The sequence below is a fragment of the Pinus tabuliformis genome, chromosome 4_2 (genome assembly GCF_031772625.1).
Source record: "Pinus tabuliformis cultivar Carrire ecotype Pingquan chromosome 4_2, CPIR1, whole genome shotgun sequence".
Classification (NCBI taxonomy): domain Eukaryota; kingdom Viridiplantae; phylum Streptophyta; class Pinopsida; order Pinales; family Pinaceae; genus Pinus; species Pinus tabuliformis.
Genome location: NC_142304.1, coordinates 424,628,064 through 424,649,221, shown reverse-complemented (window position 1 = coordinate 424,649,221; position 21,158 = coordinate 424,628,064). Strand labels below are relative to the sequence as shown.

General features: G+C 39.2%; 1 protein-coding gene across 6 annotated transcripts in view; it reads left to right on the top strand.

The window, feature by feature from the left end:
- LOC149169766 (uncharacterized) overlaps positions 1–20,297 on the top strand; it is a 37,440-nt gene extending 17,143 nt beyond the window's left edge. For all 6 annotated transcript variants that reach the window (XM_089428805.1, XM_089428811.1, XM_089428810.1 and 3 more), the window contains exon 2: positions 18,933–20,297. In XM_089428805.1, coding sequence (XP_089284931.1) covers positions 18,952–20,205 — 1,254 coding nt within the window. In that variant the 5' untranslated portion in view covers positions 18,933–18,951 and the 3' untranslated portion in view covers positions 20,206–20,297. The remainder of the gene's footprint in view (positions 1–18,932) is intronic.
- Positions 20,298–21,158: the final 861 nt, after the last annotated feature.

The window sequence follows — 21,158 nt, the reverse complement described above, 5'->3', positions numbered from 1 at the left end:
TTTCAAAATTGAAAATTCAATATATAACATTTATCATCATTGATCACCAAAGTTGTACTTGTAAGCTAAGTTTAACCATTACAACAAATAATATCTAACATGAAATGAATGTTATAAAATGAAATGAAATGAAACAACTTTCACGAAGCATCATATTCATAATTCATTACTAATGAGTTATAATTACCAACTTCAAACTTCAAACTTAAATTGTCATATATTGTTTACAAAATTATCATAATAAATATGAAAGAGCCAATAGTTATAAAAACTACTAGAAACTAGAAAAGACAAGTAAATCTATCATCTACATCTTCGTCTTGCCACCACGAGTAATGTCTAATTTCTGAGCAGGTCGTGGTGGTCTTCTAGGAGTCTCCTCCCGCATAGACCCATGACCAGAACCAGAAAGCACATGCCCTCCATGTGAGGATGTACATGGAGGCGGCGACAACAAAGGAACAAGACTCGAAACTCGAGCACTGCTACTGTATGGTGGAGGTGGCATGGTTGTTGCTTCATCTTCCTCTCTCATAAGTTCCGCTTCCAGTTCTTCAAGATGTATAGTGCCATCCTCCAAATTATCATCCTCTGGGTGGTTGTCCCAAATTTTATATGTTGGATCCTCATAAGCCTGATCACAGTAATGACTCAACAACCTCAAGATGTAGTGCACATAAACCAAGCTTTCTACCTAGTTTTCAATGAGTCTGTTTCTTCTCACATTATGTATGAAGCTGTAGGTGCTCCAACACCTCTTTGCAGAAGAAATATTTACAACCTGTGAGAGAACTTTTTTTGCCAATTTTGGCAAAAGTCCCTAGCCGCCATATGCTTCCCACCATGTGAGAGCATCAAATCTGTCTCTATCTTCCATTGCATGGAAGGAACCAAACAAACCAGTGCAACTGAAGTATCTGCCTAATTTAAGACGCAAACTAGCACATTCCTCCCTGTCAGGTATCAACTTGTCTAATGCTTGCAAATATCCTGTAGATACCTCTTCATCTATATGGGGTTTGACCCTAACCCCACCCCGTGGTGTAGGTTGGCCCAACCAAGATGTAAAGTAGTAATTTGGCGTAAGGATATACGCCAAGGCATGTAGTGGAACATTAAGTTTATCCCATCGTGTACACACACAATTGTTAATCAGTGTATACAAGTTGGGATCATCTTTCTGAACAATATCTTTTATTTGCCCCAACATGGTATCCATCTGCTCATACACCTCCCCAATCACTGGTTTATCTGTATCTGCAAACTGAATCATGTGATAAATGGGCTTGGTGAATTCCAATACTTGCCTCACATGTGCCCAAAACATACCATCAAGAGCGGTCTCCTCTACCTGTTCAAAACCTTGCTCTTTCCTTTAATACCTGCCAGTGTGGACTTGATACCATGCTAGCCAATGACTCTCTTACCTTCAAAAGGCGCCTGAAGGTGTGAAGGTGAGGTAATAACTACCAAATCTAGTCTTTGCAGTCTTCAACAACTACAATCTTGAGTGACTGCGGAAAAGGCCATGGGTATTGCTATGATTTGTAATAAATTTTATCATTTCTTAGCTTCTCTTGTACAAATCACCAATCCATTTGTATTGTTGGTTTTTGTTCTTAACAATATCATGCATCAAAAGGTTCATTGTGTGAACTAAACACCCAGACCAAAATATGTTGGGGTATTTATCCTCAATAATTGTTCCCGCTTCCTTACAATTAGGAGCATTATCAGTGATGACTTGGATGACATTGTATGGCCCAATACGATCAATTGTTTCAAGTAATGGTTTTGCAATGTTGATGCCGGTCTTGAACTTGTCTGAGTAATCATATGCTGAAAGAAAGATGACACCACTAACAGGCACAACAAGAACATTTATTAGTGGCTTGCCTTTTACATTTGTCCATCCATCAGATACAATATGGTCTGTCCAAGAATTTGTCGTTCTACTCAAAGAATGTGGTATTTTTGCTTTTTCATGATCAAGTCCAACGGTTCTAGCCTTGTCATACCCAGGGTTCTTGTATCCTTTAGGGGCATCATTTATGGCAAAAACCATTTCATGCCAATAAGGTGAGCGAAGAACATTGAATGGTATCCCACATGCATAGAGAAACCTGTAAACTTTTGAATCCACATCATTCCTACACCCTTCATCAAGGAAATTTGATATGGTTCTATGCCTTAAACTTGGTGACCTTGTGCCTCCATATCCACTGCCATGGGAGGATGCTGAAGGAGTTCTTTGTGCATGTGATTGTGAACTTGGTTCAAAGAAACCCTTTGATTTTTTAGATTTGTATTGGGCTTCCTCCTCTTCCCTTATGTATTTGGCTCTATCTGCTGCTGACACACCTGTACAAGTTTTGATTCCTATTTGTTTATCTCCATCCCATGGCCTTTTCCCATAGAGGTGTTTTTTGGCACAGGTTATGAACCTGTGTAATTATTGTTGCAATGGGGGCAATGAAATTTATTGGTTCCACCCCCTTTCCCTGCTTCAGGCTTATTAACATATGTCCACAATGGGATTTGGTCTTGTTTAGTTTTTTGAGCTGACTCATGTTCACTCTCCTCCAACTCCTCCTCACCAAGGTACTCCTCTCCCGAGTTTTCATCAAATCCACTATAACCCACTTCTTCATCCCCTTCTTCATTTTCAACCCTCCTTTTTCTACTCTCCAACACCATAATAACCAAAAAAGGAACCAAGAAGAAGAAAATGCCAAGGAATATAACCATGATGTTTGAAATTTGAAGTTTTGAATTTGCAAAAAAATGGAATGGGAATGGGAATGGGAAATAGGGAAAAAATTATTTATTTATTTAGGAATGAACATAAAAAAATTTGCTAGAATAGAGTGTAGATTGGCTCTTTGGCCTCCAATCTCCCCTTGCAAGCTCTTGCAAACTCTTCAATCTCCCCTTGGATGCCTCTCCTTGCTCCGTGCTCTCTCTCACTCTCTCACTCTCTCAAATGTAGAATGAAATGAATAATGAGGGAGAGGGTTTATTTATATTACCCCTCCCTTCCCTTCCTCCCTCCTTTTTTTCCGCGTCACCGTTCTGTTTTGTTTTTTGCTTTTTTTTTTTTTTGTTTTGTTTTGTCTTTTGTTTTTTGTTTTGTTTTTTTTGTTTTTTGTTTTTTGTTTTGTTTTTTTTGTTGTTTTGTTTTGTTTTGTTTGTTTGTTTGTTTGTTTTTGTTTTTGTTTGTTTGTTTGTTTTATTTTGTTTGTTTGTTTTGTTTTGTTTTGTTTTTTTGTTTTTTGTTTTGTTTTGTTTTTTTGTTTTTTGTTTTTTGTTTTTTGTTTTTTGTTTTTTGTTTTGTTTTGTTTTGTTTTGTTTTGTTTTTTTGTTTTTGTTTTTGTTTTTGTTTTTGTTTTTGTTTTGTTTTGTTTTGTTTTGTTTTGTTTTGTTTTTGTTTTTGTTTTTGTTTTTGTTTTGTTTTGTTTTGTTTTGTTTTGTTTTGTTTTGTTTTTTTTTTTTTTTCGTGCGGGCGTCGCTCGCTGTTGGTCGGGAGCGAGTTTTCCAACCCAGGAGCGGTCGCTTCTTGACCACTCTCGTGTTGGAAAAATCACTCCTGGAGCGACGCTCCCTAATTCGAATTGGCAAAAGGCAAGGAGCAATTTTTTTTTAAGGAGTGCACTCTCGATCCATTCCCGCTCGAAGCTCGGATTGGGAGCAGGATCGGGGGGGTGGGTGGCGCTCCCCCGCAACACTGCTCCAAGCACATCGAGATCGGGTAACATCATCTCATGGACTATGTGTAGAAAGGGATAGTAAAGCTATCGTACATTCCAACAGATGAGTAGGTTTTAATGAAGGCCTTAGTCAAAGTCAGGTTCGTGTTTTTCAGAGATAAGTTGGGAGTTGTATAGAATCCTTTCCTTGGTGAGAGGGAGTGTTGAAAATGCAGCGAGAGAAGGTCTTCTGACTTTTGCCTTAGCTAGTGAAGACCACAAATTAGTCTCTCTCTCACGAGTGCAAATTCATGAGATAAAGTTTAGTTATAGGGAGTTGATTTCTAGTTTACTGGAATGGTCATCATGTTTGCATGCGTAATGTTGGAGCTTTTGTTCATTGGAGTCTCCTTCAATTAGACTATAGGATGAGGTGGCAGTGACAAGATCAATTAGAGCGAATTAAGACTTCAGTGTTGATTGGAGTTAGAACGAGTTAAGACTTTTGTGTTGATTGGAGAGAGAACGAGTTGAGTTCTTATTTAACTCGCAATCACAACTAAAGGAAACTCGAACTACTAATTGAACTAGGCCTCCTTCCATGCATCAATTTCTATTGTGAAAGAGAAGGATGAAGAAACATTAAAATAGACCATTCTTTGTGTGGATTCTGCATCAGTTGAGGATCAATTGTGCGCAAGGATTTAGGAGCCTGAAGTGTGCAAGTATTTAGGATCTAAAAGTGTGCAAGGATTTAGGAGCCAAAGTGCGCAAGGATTGTGGAGCACGAGATCATGATTCATAGAGCAAGTCGAGACTATCTTCAGCAGAGATCAATTGTGCTGGGCCGAGATCAAGAGCAAGGCCAAGAGCTTCTTCTTAGGGGTCGAGAGTAGCGATCAAGGCAGGCTGAGAACAATTGTAGAGGTGAGAGTAGTGAGGAAAAGCCTAGCGCTTTCCGAGAGACAAATTGTTGGCTGCATTAGCAACATGAATTGTAATAAATCGATTTGCTCAAAGAACAATCAATAAAAGACCACAACAAAGAAAGCAGGTTTTCCCTTTTGGGTTTACTGGGTAAAACAAGTGTGTCAATTTTGTGTGCATGTGTTTTTATCTCGATTATTTTCCATTGCATGTTGAATGTTAAGGAACTTTGTATCTTGGTGAAAGTTAAACTTGTTTGCAGAAATTAGTTGCCTTGTTTTTCAGTAGATTCATCTAAGTAGTTGCAGAGTTTCAAAAAAATTAACATGACATGTTGATCAAAGCCTACAGAAATCTCTTCAACAAAAACCCCATTAGTACTCTGGAGTAGGCTAAAGATGTTGCACCTGTTCCGCCAGAAGTTCTTCCAAAGGGTCCAGATTATCATAGAGCTGAATGTGTTAGAAGTTTTTTTTCTTCTGGGTTTCAAGCCATATCAGGGGTGCTAGGTATATGTTTTGAATCAGGAGATGACATAAACCATGCCCCTGTTGAAGTGGGCCCAGATCTTCAACTAAAACCCAGGGAGCTAGTAAAAATAGTTGCTAAGTAAGACACTTTTCATGATGCAGAAATCAAATTGGAAGAAGATTTTCATATGATAAAGTGAACATAAATGTTGATCCCTTTGAAATGGCCAACTGTTCAAAAGAATCACTCTTATGCTAGTCACTCCTTGAAACATCTTGTGGACCTCTTTCAGCGGGGGACGATGTTTAAGTATGTGATATTTGTGGGGGTATAGGTTATGAAGAGATGCTCATGGTCTGCAACTTGTGTAATGAAGATGTTGAACACATTTATTGCATTCCAAGTATGTTATATGAGGTTCCTAAAGGTGATTGGTTGTGTGAAGGATGCAAGTTGCAGCAGAATGCGAGTACCAAGACAGTTAAGACACATCCGAACTCAAGAATAGTGTTGAAGTCGGCATGCTTGACCAACAAGAAACATAACTATGGTACATCACACTCTAGGCTTTCAGCTAAATTGGACAAAATGAAGTTAGGACCTGATAAACAGAGAGCCATTAAAGATACTTTGAGCTCTCAAGTGTCTACAAAAAGCCAGGCAGAGGGAGCTCTCAAGTGTCTACAAAAAGCCAGGCAGAGGGCTTTGAAGTGGGACCTCCAATGAAAAAGTTGGCCTTTCAAGCTTCCAGTGGACATTCAGGCTCTTTAATTTCAAATGCAAAGCCCATCTTTTCTCAGGAGAACTCCTTCAAAGCATTAAATATCACGAAAGCAAAAACATCGACTACTGTATCTCCAAATCCATTGAGCAGTAGCAGTAATCTTCATGACAATGATAATTCTTCAACTTTATTAAGAGCTTCTTCCCCAAGCCCATCTACAAATATGCAATCTTCAAAGGGAAAATTTGTCTCTTCTAATGGTTTGGCCACTGACCCTTCAGCATTCACAGGGACAAGCAAGACTGGTAACAGTGTTTCATCTACTGGCCTTGTTGCACTTAATGGTAAATCATCAACAGATAGAACTTTCCCACTCACAAGATTGAACAATTTTGAGAAATTATCTGCAAGCCCCAAGATTATAAATGACTTCACCAAAGCAGGTTTTCAGGGTAAAGCAACTAGAGAAAATATGAGCAACATACGGGCAGTTGGTGGATTTTCCAAATCTTTGAAATCCACGACAAATTCAAATTTATCAGCTCTTTCAGAATCAATGCTGACAGCCGACATTCAAAATGTAAAAATAAAGGAAATGAGAACTGGACTAAAAATGTCAGCTGAACCATTGTATCTTCAGTATTTACAGAGGACAGCAACTGAATATCCTACACAAATGACTGCAGGCTTGAGTGATCCTTACATGGTAAGTAATTATATTGGAGGACCTTATGTTTGATATGCTGGAACTTCAAAAAGAGTATTTTGGGGCATTATTTGCTCAATAGCAATCACAATATGACCTACCCTATTTTGGAAAGGGTGGCACTCTTAATCTGGGCCTTAATATCAACATCACCCCAAACTTTAGTGTGGGTCGCACAGTCATTTCAAGACATTTAAGGGTGATTTTTGCAGTTGCAAATACTCATGGTGGCAGTGAATATGGAGAAGAGCCAGGGACTATTACATCACTTGTTTGAATGAAGATGGATGGATTGGAAGTGATCAAAAGAAGAGATATGAATCATTTGAGAGGTCCTTATTCTCGAAATTAGGAGGACAAATTTGCAGCTTCTGAACTTGCAATTGCTCGAGGGCAAGTAATTTCGTGAAGGGGGGACTGTAATGTCCTCTTCCAATTGATTGATTAAAGGGGGATAAAATAGCCTATCCAACCCTGTAGGCTATAGTCTTGATAAAGGGATAAAACCCAATTTTTCCAATGTTGGGGCAACATTGTGTAAATGTTGGGTCGGCTGGGGCAAAAAAACCCAAAATTGGGGGTTGCATCCACAACCCCTCACATTTGGAAGCCCATGAAGAAATCTATAAATAGAGGAGAGTTGGAATCAAATGATCATCATCGAATTGGATCAAATACATTTGTTTTCTTGAGCTGTGGCTTTGAGGGTTTTAAGACCCCTTTTCCTCTACTAATTTTGGTGGTGAAAGATTCCACCCTAGTTAGTAAAATTCTCTTTACCTTTCTGTTTTGATCTGGAAATCGTGGGATTCATCTATCTGGAAAAGCAACCGAATTTGTGGCATTTATGAGGAAGAAATTCAGACATCTTTGAGGAAGAGATTCGGTGGTTTCCTGAGGAAAAATTTGAACATCTCTAAGGACAATTTCAGTGTTTTTTTGGGTAGATGATAGTGTTCAAGTAATCTGGACCAAAAGACTGCAGGGCCGAGGGCTGCATCTACAATTTTGGCATTCTGCGGTAGGGTTGATGGCCATTTAAGTCAGTTTTGTGGGTTCTAAGATCCGCTCTATTTAGGAGATTCAACCCTTCACAGGGATACACAATTATGAGCTAACGAAGATAATAGTAAGAAGCTCTATCTATTTAGAGTTGACATTCGACCCTCCTAGGTTACACACTATTACAGAGAGTCCTGAGTTGCAAACACCCAAACTTATGGTCCTCTCAGTCAACATACTTGTCAGGTTTTGTAGAATAATAGGGTAAATAACTTGCTAGTTGAATTTTGTCAAATTATTGATTGATTTATCTACACTTGGTAAGTTGCTACAATATTGTATTGGTTGTATATAGCTCTAATTAATTGGACAATCAATCTTGTTTGTGGTGGAATTGAAAATATCATATTGTTGTTATTCCTACATGTCTAGTATAGTTGTTAAATAATCTGTTTATGGTGTGAAGGAATATCTGCTGTCATACAAGTGCATGAATATCTATTTCTTTTCTATTGGAAGCTCTAACCTAAATTGGAGACCCTAAGGGAAAATAAAAAATTACCCTAGGTCACTACAAAATGCTTCCCAACTCAGGCAATGAGTTGTTTGTGCACAGGGTCTTCATTTCTTTACATGCATGGTGCAGTTGCCTTGTAGTGCAATAAATGCTACTGGTCTTGTAGCATGGTGCCTCCCAACTCTTCCCGTTGTTGTTCAACTTTGAGTTGATGGTTGAGTGACTGCAAATTAAAGACTAGATCAATTCATAGAACTCCCTGTGCCTTGAGTTGAGTGCCCCCATGATGACCTTATTAAGCATATTTAAGTGGGGGCAGGGGGCACTGTGCCATGCCTACCAACTGTAATGCTTGGTTGGGCAGTGGCCACGTGCCCCCCCAACTGTCCCCTCCCTATCACCCTATCCAAGGGATTTTCCTCAAATCTTTAGAAATTGAGGTCAAATTTAATAATGGACATGCACACAAATGTTAAATTAACCTACTCAACAAGAGTAGCAATAATTCCCATGAATATATTCAAACATAACAAATAAACCAACTTACAATGCATGCAAGATCTAAGATTCACCATGAATATCCTTTGAGAAGAGCTCAATCCACACAAGAAGAGGACCCCTAGGCCTAGTAAGCTCGACTAAGCCTCCATTGCGCAATAGTCAAAGAAGTTGACTTGTTATAAGAGAAATGAATGATTGAGGTCCAAATGGAGGAATTCAGCCTCCAAATTTTCTCAAAAAGGCATCAAAATGCACCACAATACAAGTAATCCACAAATAAAGGTGATCGGATCACATGTTGACCCACACAATAGCCATCTCAATTTAAAAACATAATAAAATGCCTCTAATTAGCCCACATATGAGAATAGTAAGGCTAATGAAGGTGGCATCATGCTCTATTTGAGCCCCTCTCTCAAGTATAAGTGCAATGGCACCTCAAAAGGTGAAAATCATCATCAAGCCATCTCCATGGTCCAAGGAAGGTGCTCCATCATCAAGAAGAAAAATATATTGCATGAAGTGGGCCATCATCTCATGATGTCACGCAGGAAGGGGGCATACGTCGCACATCCAAGGTCTGGAAGGCTAACGTCATGGCTCCAAGGGCAACATCCTCCATGGAAAAGGTGCACAAGCCCCTCCAAAGGGGTCTCCACTAAGAAAGTGGGGGTGTTGGTGTTAGGGGTTATCATAATGTCTGTTCCTTGCCCCTAGGTCAAACTTAAGGGCTGATGTGATGTAATCTTGACTTAAGGCTTATATATATATATATCACAACACTATATATCTCTATATAAGGGTCTTTAACCCTTTGTACACAATGACATTGTGCTTGATGTATTTTTTCTTTTGAGAGTGTATTTGTTTATCCTTAATGGATAGTGTGGAGTTCATAATATTCAGATCCTAATGTTTTATTATCTAATAATGATCCACATGAAACATAAATAAATTTGCCAACAAATAATGCCAAAACTTTTGAATTGCATAAATCATGCACAAGCCTTCTTGTTCTGTTGGATTATAGTTACATTATTCTTTGTTAAGCTGTTAATTTTAGTTAACAATTGCATGTTCTATACTTAGCACAATTTACTTCAATGTTCCTTAGTAGCCCAATAACAATTTCTAATTTCCAATAGCAATCACAATAATCACATTGACAGTAAAAGCAGATAGAACATGAAACAAAATGCAGAAGACAAGAGGACACCAGATTTGGTGAATGCCAGGGAAAAACCCCAATGTGGGGAAAACCGTTTGATCAATTCTTCTTATTATTATATCAAAAGTTCAACAAAGAGAGAGTACAAAAGTCAAATTGACTTGCCCAATTCAAAGTCAAAACAACCCTATAAATTTCTGCAATCAACTGTAGTCAAACTTCAGCCCTAACTAGAAAGTCAACGCTGGTCAAAACAACAACAAATCATCCTCAAAGCAACTTGGTCTTCCTTAGTCAAACTCGGCTTGATCAGGAAGTCAAAGTCAACCCAAAACAACTTGGTCAAAGGAGAGAGAAAATTGATGTAATTTTTTTGCGGTCAAACTACTGTTAACCCTGAAGTCAACGTTGGTCAAACTGTCCAGAATTCCTCGATTTCTATGCCTAGAAATGCGGCCTAAAAAGATCAAACTTTTGACCCCAAAATGCAATCAAACTTGGTCAACAAGCCCTCGGTCAACACTGGTCAAAACTGTCACAAAACTCTGAAATTTCGGTTTGCAATTTAACCCAGAAAACTCGTCCTCCTTGCCACACGTGTGTGAGAGAGAGAGGCTACCCAATGTTGTACGAACCAATTCGATGAAGAGAGAGAAGAATGTGTGAGTGATGATGATGCCAAATGAGGTGTGAAGTCTCTTTTATTTATACAATTCATTGTGGGTGAAGAGACACATCCATTGGGCTTCTTGAGCTTGACCTGAACAATTTGCACATATGTGGGCATAAATTCAAAATCTCACTTCTGTTTGACTGAATGAGATGATCTTTACATCAATCTTGGTCCTCTCGAAAAGAAGAATCTAATGCAATCATCATCTCCATCAAATGAGTTGTCCCAAGGTGGAATTTGGCCCTAGTTGCCAATTTTAACACTCCCTCTCAACCAGGGAGAATTCCACTTGCTAATCCATTTGTCGTCATTGATCATCATGCCATCCTGTCGTCATCTCTGTCATCTGATCTCTGCTTTGCTGAACTATGAAGTAATAATGAAGAAGAATTGATCGAGAGTGAGTCACAAGACCTCACCACTCTCCACTGACAAAAGTCGGTCCAGAGGTAGAACCTCAAATGATCCCAGATCAAGTTGTTGAACACCATGCATCCTAGAAATAGGGAGTACAACAATACACGATGCATCCATTGGGTAGTGCTATGGTCCCTATCCATGTTTCCCAACACATTGGCCAGATTAGAGGTACTTCCCATGAGTCCTGAACTACATGGTTAGGATGTATGCTGGGGCATCAGCAGGAGAAGGTGAACCACTCATCCTATGCATATGTCAATCATAGGGGAAGGTGAACCACTCACCCTACACACGTGGCTCGTAGGGGAAGGTGAACCACTCACCCTACACACATGTCACCATGGAGTATCATAGGGGATGGTGAACCATTCACCCTGTACACAGTGCACCACATAGGGGAAGGTGAACCACTCACCCTATGATCACTCATAGCTCCAAGAAGTACCGCAAGCCCCTAGGAGCTCTCAGAGCTCAGTGTTCAACTCAAGCGAGACCCTCACGGGAGTGTCTTTTTGTGACTCCAAGTCTCTCTCGGAAGGCTAAGAATTTGACCTTCCCCAAAGGCTTCGTGAGGACATTTGTGACCTGCTCATCAGTGCTAATGTGTTGGAGCCTTATTGCTCCTCGTTGTACCATATCCCGGATAAAGTGGTACTTGATATCAATGTGCTTGGAGCGGTCGTGGAACATGGGATTCTTTGAAAGGCGAATCCCACTCTGGTTGTCGCAGAAGATTACAATGGTATTCAACATGTGCTCAAATCGCTCACTGAAGAGCTTCCTCAACCAAACAACTTCACAACAAGTCCTACTAACTGCAATGAATTCAACCTCGGTGGTGCTTAGTGCAACTGATTTCTGCTTCCTGCTCATCCAAGAAATTGAAGCAAACCCTAATGAGAAGCAACATCCAGATGTGCTCTTATAGTCCACCACACTGCTAGCCCAGTCAGCATCTGTATATCCATGCACCCTCGAATTCCCGACAGTGTATCTCAGTCCATAATAGATTGTGCCCTGAGATATCTCAAGAGATTCTTAGCAGCAATCCAGTGTATGTGATGAGGCTCGACCATAAATTGACTCAACGTATTCACAACGAAGCATATGTCAGGATGAGAGTACACCAAGAACATCCGGGCTCTCACAAGTTGTCTATATTCGGAAGGATTTGTCAATTTGGGCACATAGCTTCTTGAAGTTGAGTTCCATCGGATTAGACACAAACTTGCAATCCACCATCCCACATCTTTCGCGCAGCGTCACAATGTATTTTCCTTGAGAAAAGAAAATCTCACCTGGCTTTTGCCATACCTCCAGGCCTAGGAAGTAGTGCATCAGTGCTAGGTCCTTCATCTTGAACTCGGAAGCCAACTTCCTCTGGCATTGATAAATGAGAGGGTCTACACCTGTCAGAAAGAGATCATTCACATAAAGGACCTGAATGAGAGGCATGCCATTTTTAACTTTGAAATATAGGTTAGGGTCAACGTCGCTCCTTGTAAATCCTAGCTTCATAAGATAGCTATCAATCCTCTCATACCAAGCCCTGGGGACTTGCTTCAATTCGTAGAGGGATTTCTTCAATTTGCATACACGTTCGATCCTGTACTTTGAACCCCTCAGTTTGTTCCAAGTAGACTTCCTCCTTAAGCGAGCCATGCAAGAAAGTAGTCTTCACATCCATTTGGTGTAGGCTCCATCCTTGAGAGGCAGCAAGAGCAATAATCGAATGGATAGTGGTATATCGGGCAACTAGTGCAAATATCTCATCATAGTCCACTCCTTCCTTTTGAGAGAAGCCTTGAGCAACGAATTTGGCCTTGTATTTTTCAGCACTCCCATCAGCTCCATGTTTGATTTTGTAAAGCCATTTAGAAGTGACCACAAACTTGTCCTTGGGTCTAGGAACCACATCCCAGACATCATTCTTCATGATGGATTCGTACTCCTCATTCATCGCATCCTTCCATACTTGGTGTTTCACGACTTCTTCAAACATACAAGGCTCAGATTGAACAATAGTACTCATAGCAACAAGGTACCCTTGATACCTGTTGGGCTTCTTACTTTCATGAAATGTGTCTCTTGGAGCAATATGCTTTTGAACATCTTCGAGAGTGTCTTTGAGCCACAAAGGTCTTTTTCTTGAGGAAGAGGGATCACCAAGAGGTGGATCAGTGGGATCCATCAGACGGAGGTTCATCTTGCTTTCTTGTAGCATCATCATTCTCTTTTCCTAGAATGGGGAGGTCTCTGGCTTTCCCAAGAGCAGTGTCTTCATCGAATGTAACATCATGACTTACTTCCACATCTCGTTGACCAGGCACATAGATTCTATATGCCTTTGAATTTTCATTGTAGCCCACAAATGTTCCTTTCTTCCCGCATGCTCCCAACTTGTTTCTTTCTTCTTTAGGCACATGAAAATACACAGGACAACCAAATATTCTAAAATGAGAAACATCAGGTTTCTTACTAGTGAAAACTTCTTCGGGTGTCTTGAAATTCAATGCTTGATGTGGACACCTATTTTGAACATATACGACAGTATTTGTAGCTTCTCCCCATAAGAACTTCGGTAGACCTAGATCATGAAGCATGGCATGGGTGGCTTCCATGATCATTCGATTCTTTCTTTCAGCAACTCCATTTTGCTCAAGAGTGTATGCAACGGTTGTCTCCCTCTTAATGCCAACCTCTCTGCAAAATTCATTGAATTCATTTTATTCATATTCGGTTCCATTGTCGGTCCTCAATATTTTGATCTTCTTCCCTGTTTGATTCTCCACCAAGGCTTTGAAAGAACGGAACCATTTGAACACTTCATCCTTCTTCTTCAAGAAATAGATCCATGTTTTGCGAGAGAAGTCATCCACAAAGATAGCATAATATAAGTATCCTCCTAATGATGTTACGGGCAACATACTAGATAGGTCAAAATGGACCAGTTGAAGAATATCAAAAGTTTGACTTTCACTTGAAGGGAATGGTCCCCTTGTAAGTTTCCCAGCTGCACAACCCTGACAAACACCTTCATGATTCATGTTGAAATCGGGCATACCTGTGACCATCTTCCTTACCCTAGGTAAGGCTTTGTAATGAAGGTGGGAAAATCTTCGGTGCCATAATTCGGATTGAAGAGAAGTGTCACAAGACATGGCTCCCAAAGGACTTCCTCCAACTTGATAAAGACCATCAACCCTAAATCCAAGTGTAAATGCATCTTTAGGGTTTCTTTGCCAAAGACGTACCTTTCCATCAATGAATGCTACCTTGAAGCCTTTATCTTCCATCGCAGAAATAGATACCAGGTTCTTCTTCAAATCGGGCACATACAATACTTCTTGTAGATGAATGGTTTGACCTTGATTCAAGTGAAGAGTGACAATACCTATTCCTTTCATGGGATACGTGGCATTATCTCCAAGTATGATTTCCAAGTTAGTCTTCTTTTCAACCAAATTTGAGAGGGCCTCTTTGTACCCAGTGAAGTGCCTTGAGGCTCCACTATCAATCAACCAATGATCCAATGTATCCAAAGGAGAGGCAGTAGATAAAGCGAAAATAAGATAAAATTCCTTTTGTTTTTCTACAACATTTCTTTCCTCATACCTGGAATTTGTTGATCTTTTGGGAGGTCGACCATTTCCATATTGAGTAGTGGGAGCATTCCTCTTTCCTTTATTGTTGAACTTGTTGTTCCTTTGATTGCCATTTTCTTTGTAGTTGTTGTGGTTATTGTTGTCGTAATCCCTTGGAGTATCCTTCTTGTGAGGACACTCTCTAGCATATTTGCCAAACCTGTTGCAATTGTAACATCTTCCTTTTCTTCCTTCTTTGAATCCCAACTTAAATCCTTGACCTTGTTTCCTTGGACCAGCATTGTTCTTCCTCTTAGCATGAGTGGAGAAAGCAGTAGGATCATTTCCATTTTAAGGCTTATCTCTTTCCATTATCTTTATTTCTTCTTGAGTGCATCTAGCCAATAATTCATCAAAACCCAGAATCCTGTCATTGTTGAGGATGGTCGTGTTAAACACATCCCATGCTCTTGTAAGACCTCCAAGTGCAATGAGAGTGAGATCCTTGTCACCAACAACTTCTCCAATAGATAGAAGGTCATTCTTGATTTCGGTAATCCTCATGAAGTAGGATTGAATAGACTCTCCTCTATCCATCTTGATGTCTTTCAACTTGTTCTTAAGAAAGAGGATTTGATTTTCTTTGTTTACTTTGAACATCCCAACCAACTTATCATACATCTCCTTAGATGTTTCCGAATTGGAAATATAGGCAACCAAATGCTTTTGAATGGAGTCTACAATAATTTTCTTGGCTTTGACCTCACCTTTCTTGTACTTTGTTTTTGTAGTAGCAGGTGCATTTGAAGGAGGCTCCACCACTCTTCCCTTTACTTAGTTCATAGCATCATTTTCTTCCAAAGTCAAATCCAAAGTCATCTTCCATGCATGATAGTCGGATTTGTCCCTAAGCTTGTCCTCGGATTTGAAGTATGATGTAGTCGTCATTGAAGATAGACCAATATTCTTGTCCAACAACTTTCCTTAGTGATTGCTTTTCTCACTCTTGCTTGGGCTTTGTCTTCACCTGGGCTCTGATACCATGTTAATTTTAGTTAACAATGGTATGTTCTATGCTTAGCACAATTTACTTCAATGTTCCTTAGTAGCCTAATAACAATTTCCAATAGCAATCACAATAATCACATTGACAGTAAAAGCAGATAGAACATGAAACAAAATGCAGAAGATAAGCCAAGACAAGAGGACACCAGATTTGGCGGATGCCAGGGAAAAACCCCAATGTGGGGAAAACCCTTTGATCAATTCTTCTTATTATTATATCAAAAGTTCAACAGAGAGAGAGTACAAAAGTCAAATTGACTTGCCCAATTCAAAGTCAAAACAACCCTGTAAATTTCTGCAGTCAAACTTCAGCCCTAACCAAAAAGTCAATGCTGGTCAAAACAGCAACAAATCATCCTCAAAGCAGCTTGGTCTTCGTCAGTCAAACTCGGCTTGATCAGGAGGTCAAAGTCAACCCTAAACAGCTCGGTCAAACTTGGTCAAAAGAGAAGAAAACTGCTGTAATTTTTCTGTGGTCAAACTGCTGTCAACCCTGAAGTCAACGCTGGTCAAACTGTCCAGAATTCCTCGATTTCTGTGCCCAAAAATGCGGCCTAAAAAGATCAAACTTTTGACCCCAAAAACACAGTCAAACTTGGTCAACAAGCCCTCGGTCAACACTGGTCAAACTTGTCACAGAACTCTGAAATTTTGGTCTGCAATCTGACCCAGAAAACGCGCCCTCCTTGCCACACATGTGAGAGAGAGAGGCTGCCTAATGTTGTATGAACCAATCAGATGAAGAGAAAGAAGATTGTGTGAGTGATGATGATGCCAAATGAGGTGTGAGGTCTCTTATATTTATACAATTTGTTGTGGGTCAAGAGACACATCCATTGGGCTTCTTGAGCCTACATGATGATGTGGCCGACCTGAACAATTTGCACGTGTGGGCATAAATTCAAAATCACTCTTCTGCTTGACCGAATGAGATGATCTTTATATCAATCTTGGACCTCTCGAAAAGAGTAATCTAATGCAATCATCATCTCCATCAAATGAGCTGTCCCAAGGTGGAATTTGGCCCTAGTTGCCAATTTTAACATAACCTTCTGCTTACAAGATATATTAGATAATCCAACTTACATAGCTTCTTCTGTCCCAAAGTGCATCCTATAAGCTTTGGAAGATTAAAATGCATCTCTACATCAATGTGGAATTCTCAATTTCAAAAGCTAATGTCAAAGCATTTATTGATCTATATTTGAGGTTTCCAAAGGGTCTCTATTGAGCTCCCACCAGTAAAATGTAACTCGTTTATCTAATGGATTATTGATTTTCACAAAGTTCTTAATGAATTCTACGATAACCAACATTACCGAGAAAGGTTTCAAATCCATCTACATCCCAAGGTAGTTTTGGATTTGCAATAACCTTTTTTTGTCAAGATCAGTGGTTAGCCCCTATAGCTCACAACATATCCTAGTAGTTTTACACTAGTTGTGAGGAAAATGCATTTTCTGGATTTAGATCCAAACACTCTACGCATGCTTCCATGGACCCAATGGTTGACCAACCATCTAAATATATCCACAGATTGCTGGTGGCAACCTTTCCAAATACATGTATGATGACTCTCTAGAATCTTGTCAGTATCTTACAAAGTCCAAGTGGTATTTATTGAGGTTTTATTCCATAACAAAAGTTTCTCTCATGTCAAATATCTTTTGCAATTAATTTAGTTGTATCTTGAATACTCGTATATATCATGGCTTGCTAATTCAAAAATTGTATCGGTTAAAGGATTTGGAAAAAAGATCTGTTTTTGTTGACTACATTCAACTTTCTAAACTCTACACAAGTTCTTATTTTCCGTTTTTATTCTTAGCAACCAAATGATGCCGATGTCCAACATCCTATAAGTTTACTTTTCTACTTGATAAACAAATATGGGATTAGTTCTGTAATTGTATTGTTGCAATTTTTCTGCTTGTGCCCTGGGTCAAGGTCAATCTTATTCACACAAATCTTGTATGCCACTCTACAAATCTTGAAAAGCCTAAGAAAATTCATCCTTGGATCCTTGTATTTATGAAGATCTTCATCACTGCCTTCATTTCTGAAGTCCAAATTCATGAAGATCTTCATCACTGCCTTCATTTCTGAAGTCCAACTACTTCTGCCTTCACAAGGATCTTTTGTGGCTCCTCTTTTATTGCCAAGTTTACCTTAGTCTACAATAGTTTTGGATAAGAAATTCAGAATTCCTTTATATTTGGAAGTTTATGTGCGAACACTTTTTCTAGACCCATTTCTCTTTCCACTCTTTCATCAATTTGTGAAAAGGGGGAAGGGGAATCATGTTCTACCTTTTGCTTTTCAGTCCCAAACTCTTTAAAAGTGTACTCCATAGAGTGCCCTGCATTGGGCCAGATGTTCTCCTGCCAATGTTCCCTTCATTTTTGCATCAAACTTTTGCTAGTTTTCACCTCAGTATCCTTTTCCCTGCTCTTTGTATATTCATTCTCACAAAGTTACAGTAAAACATGACGGAGCAAACTATTTGTATTCTACCATCTGCCACTGTAGAAGCCAACTATTCGGCTTCACCTCATTTTTTAAAGATTCTTCCAAGTGTTGAACTCCATCTATCATCTTCGGACAACCATCTGAACTGGTTGATTCTATTTCTGACTTTCTGAATTAACTACGTTCAAACGTGATTGTGCCAACTTCTTGCTCATTGCATGCTTTTTTTAGTCAGTTAATAATACCATTTTGTTTTTCAGGCAGTTTTTTTCCCTTGATTTTGTGTAGCTCAAACTTGTCTTAACCATGGATGTCCTGTTAAAGCTGTATGAGCTGAAGCTCCTGGGTAGATGGGAATTACTACAAAATCAACAAAGATATATTTTCCTTGCTATGTGAACTTCCTTGGCTAGTTCTTAGGGTTCACTGTACTTTGATTGACCATTCTCAATTGAAACATGGGGGGCCATAATGTTGAACGTCTCATTCAGGTCCACTCCTCTAAGAGGTTTTGCAACCATTAATGATCATAATGACCTGAATAGCCTGATCATCCTTGGCTTTATCAATTGCCAAGGTTGTGGCTTTACTTGCACATAGATCTTCTCCACAAAATCTACTACAATTGATTTTCCTATCTCTATGCATGTGACTGTTGTAGAGATTGGATGTAACTTCACTTAGTCCTCTTTTGCAAGTTCCTGCACTTAATGCACAATGTTTCTGCCATATATGGTAGGTGTGCTATGAATGTGGCCATTTTTGCTGTGATCTCTATTTGTAATAGTTGGTGCACTAACCTAGTTGGCATTCATGATACTCGTGATGTGTAGATTGCTCTATATGTTTGTCTGCCTAACTTCCTGGTAGTGTGTTCCCTGTTAAATAACGCATTCCTGATTTTTTTGACTTTTTGTTTCTATGATCCCATTATTTTGTTTAATGTCATTTTGGGAGAAAAGGAGTATCCGTGATATTTGAGTATCTGAGTAGCGGCAGTGCTAACAATGTGAACACAGGAAGGAGTAAAACAATACGATGGAAGGAAGAAGAGTTGTTATTTCGGTTGAATGGATGTGTAGGAAGTCCCTTCAATGGTCAGAATTCCATATTTGGGCATCCTTGAAGTCTGCTTGCAATCTGACCACTACTGCCACAATTTCAAATAGAGCAGTGGACAAAGATGATGAAGATTTGGGCATTTATGCAAAGAAACTAAAACACAGAGACTGGCTTACATCAACTGAGATTGTGAAGCTATTACAACCTATCAAGGATCCTCAATTGGCACTTCGCATCTTCAACAGAGCTGCACAACGGTCAGACTATGTCCCTAGTGAGGCTGTCTACAGTGCAGTCATTAACAAGCTTGCTTATGTAGGTCAGTTTGATAGTATTGAATTGCTGCTTGAACGAATGAAGAGGGAACATTGCAAATGCACTGATGATTTCTTCTTTAACTTGATCAAAATATTTGCACATAAAGCTGGCAATCATAATAAAGGGCTTAGAATACTCTTTGGAATGCGTGATTTCGAATGCTGGCCTACAGTGAGGACTTTTAATTTCGTCCTTAACATTCTTGTTTGTGCTAAACAATTTGAAATGGTTCATAAGTTGTACTTAAGGGCTCCTGAGATGGCTGTATCTCCGGATGCCTGCTCTTTCAACATTCTTATTAAAGCTCTTTGTCGGTTGGGCAAGGTGGATGCTGCATATTCCCTGCTATTTGAAATGAACAAACAAGGATGTTCTGCTAATGAAATCACATATGGAACGCTGATGGATCATCTTTGCAAAGCTGGAAAAGCGCAGGAGGCCTTAGATCTTTTTGAAAACATGACCAAAGATGGTTGCCATCCAGATACTGTGACTTTCAACATCGTGATTTCTTGTCTTAGCAAGCAAGGAAAAATTAAGGAGGCTGTCGAACTCTTGGACAGTATGGAGTCTAAGGGACATAATCCAACTTCAGGATCCTACCATGCTGTCCTTTATGGCATCTTGCATAATCAAATGTTTACTGAGGCAAAGGCCATTATGCATCGGATGCTTTTGAATCGTTGTTTTCCGAGTTTCTCCTCTTACAAAACATTAATTGCTGGTCTTTGTAATGAAGGCCTAGTGGATGATGCTGTTCAAATTCTTGAACAAATGCTGAAGCAGGGATTTGTTCCTCGCATGGGTACATGGAACAGTCTTCTGGGAAGAATCATCAAGAAGATTTGCCTTGATGATTCATTCAGACTTGTAAAAGATATTTGCCGGGAGTCTACAACTGTAAGTAATTGATGTTTGCAAATGGATGAATGCAGCCATTTGTAAGGTTTGAGAAACATGCATTCCTTTTGCTCTCAATCTAATGAAAGTTGGTGTTGAGGAAAGATTGTCCATAAAAAAATGCAGTTTGAGTTATAATTACTGAGAGGTGCTCTCCAGTCCTCTCTCCAGCCCGGTATGATAGAGATGTTGTGTTGTAATGTGATGTTTAACATTTTGACCAAGTCAAATTACATAAAAATAAAAATTAAATTAAATAAAAAGATTCATGTAATGTCACGTAAATGTTTTAACTTGGTAAAAATAAAATAACCCTATAAAAATAAAATAATAATAGAAATAAAAATGGCCCATGGTATTGAGAACCTTGATATTGACCCATGTTATTTGTGTGGAATATAGCCTATTTAAAAGGGGAAATTAAACCAGCCTAGATCCATAGGAACTCTGGATCTACCAAACAACAAGAGGGATCAAATCTTTTGATATGCAAATCACTTTTAGAGTGAAAAGGGATTTGATCCCTCTTGCCGCTTAGTAGATCTGCAGTTAAAATGAATCTACGCTAGTTTAAAATCTGTAAATGCAATTTTTGAAAGTGGTTATCAATGTAGAAAAACATCTAATGCATTATGTTGGAGGAACATGTTGCCTTGTAAGAGTTTTCATGATCAATTATTTTAATGCAGTGTTTTAGAGGATGACAATTGCTTGTAAATTCCAACCCCTATGTGACTATTGTCATATGCTTCTTTATTAAATAAATCAAATCTTGAATTTACTCGATTACAGAAATAAAAATCTGAGTATGCATCAATCACAAAGATGGCTGGAAAATGTAGCAGAAGCATAAAAAATAAACTTCTCACACAGATAATTACTCTTTCAAATCTGATTTTCATTCTGTCAGAAAATCTTACCAGGAAACCTCCACACGCTGCCCAGGAAAAGCAGTATGCTCGGAT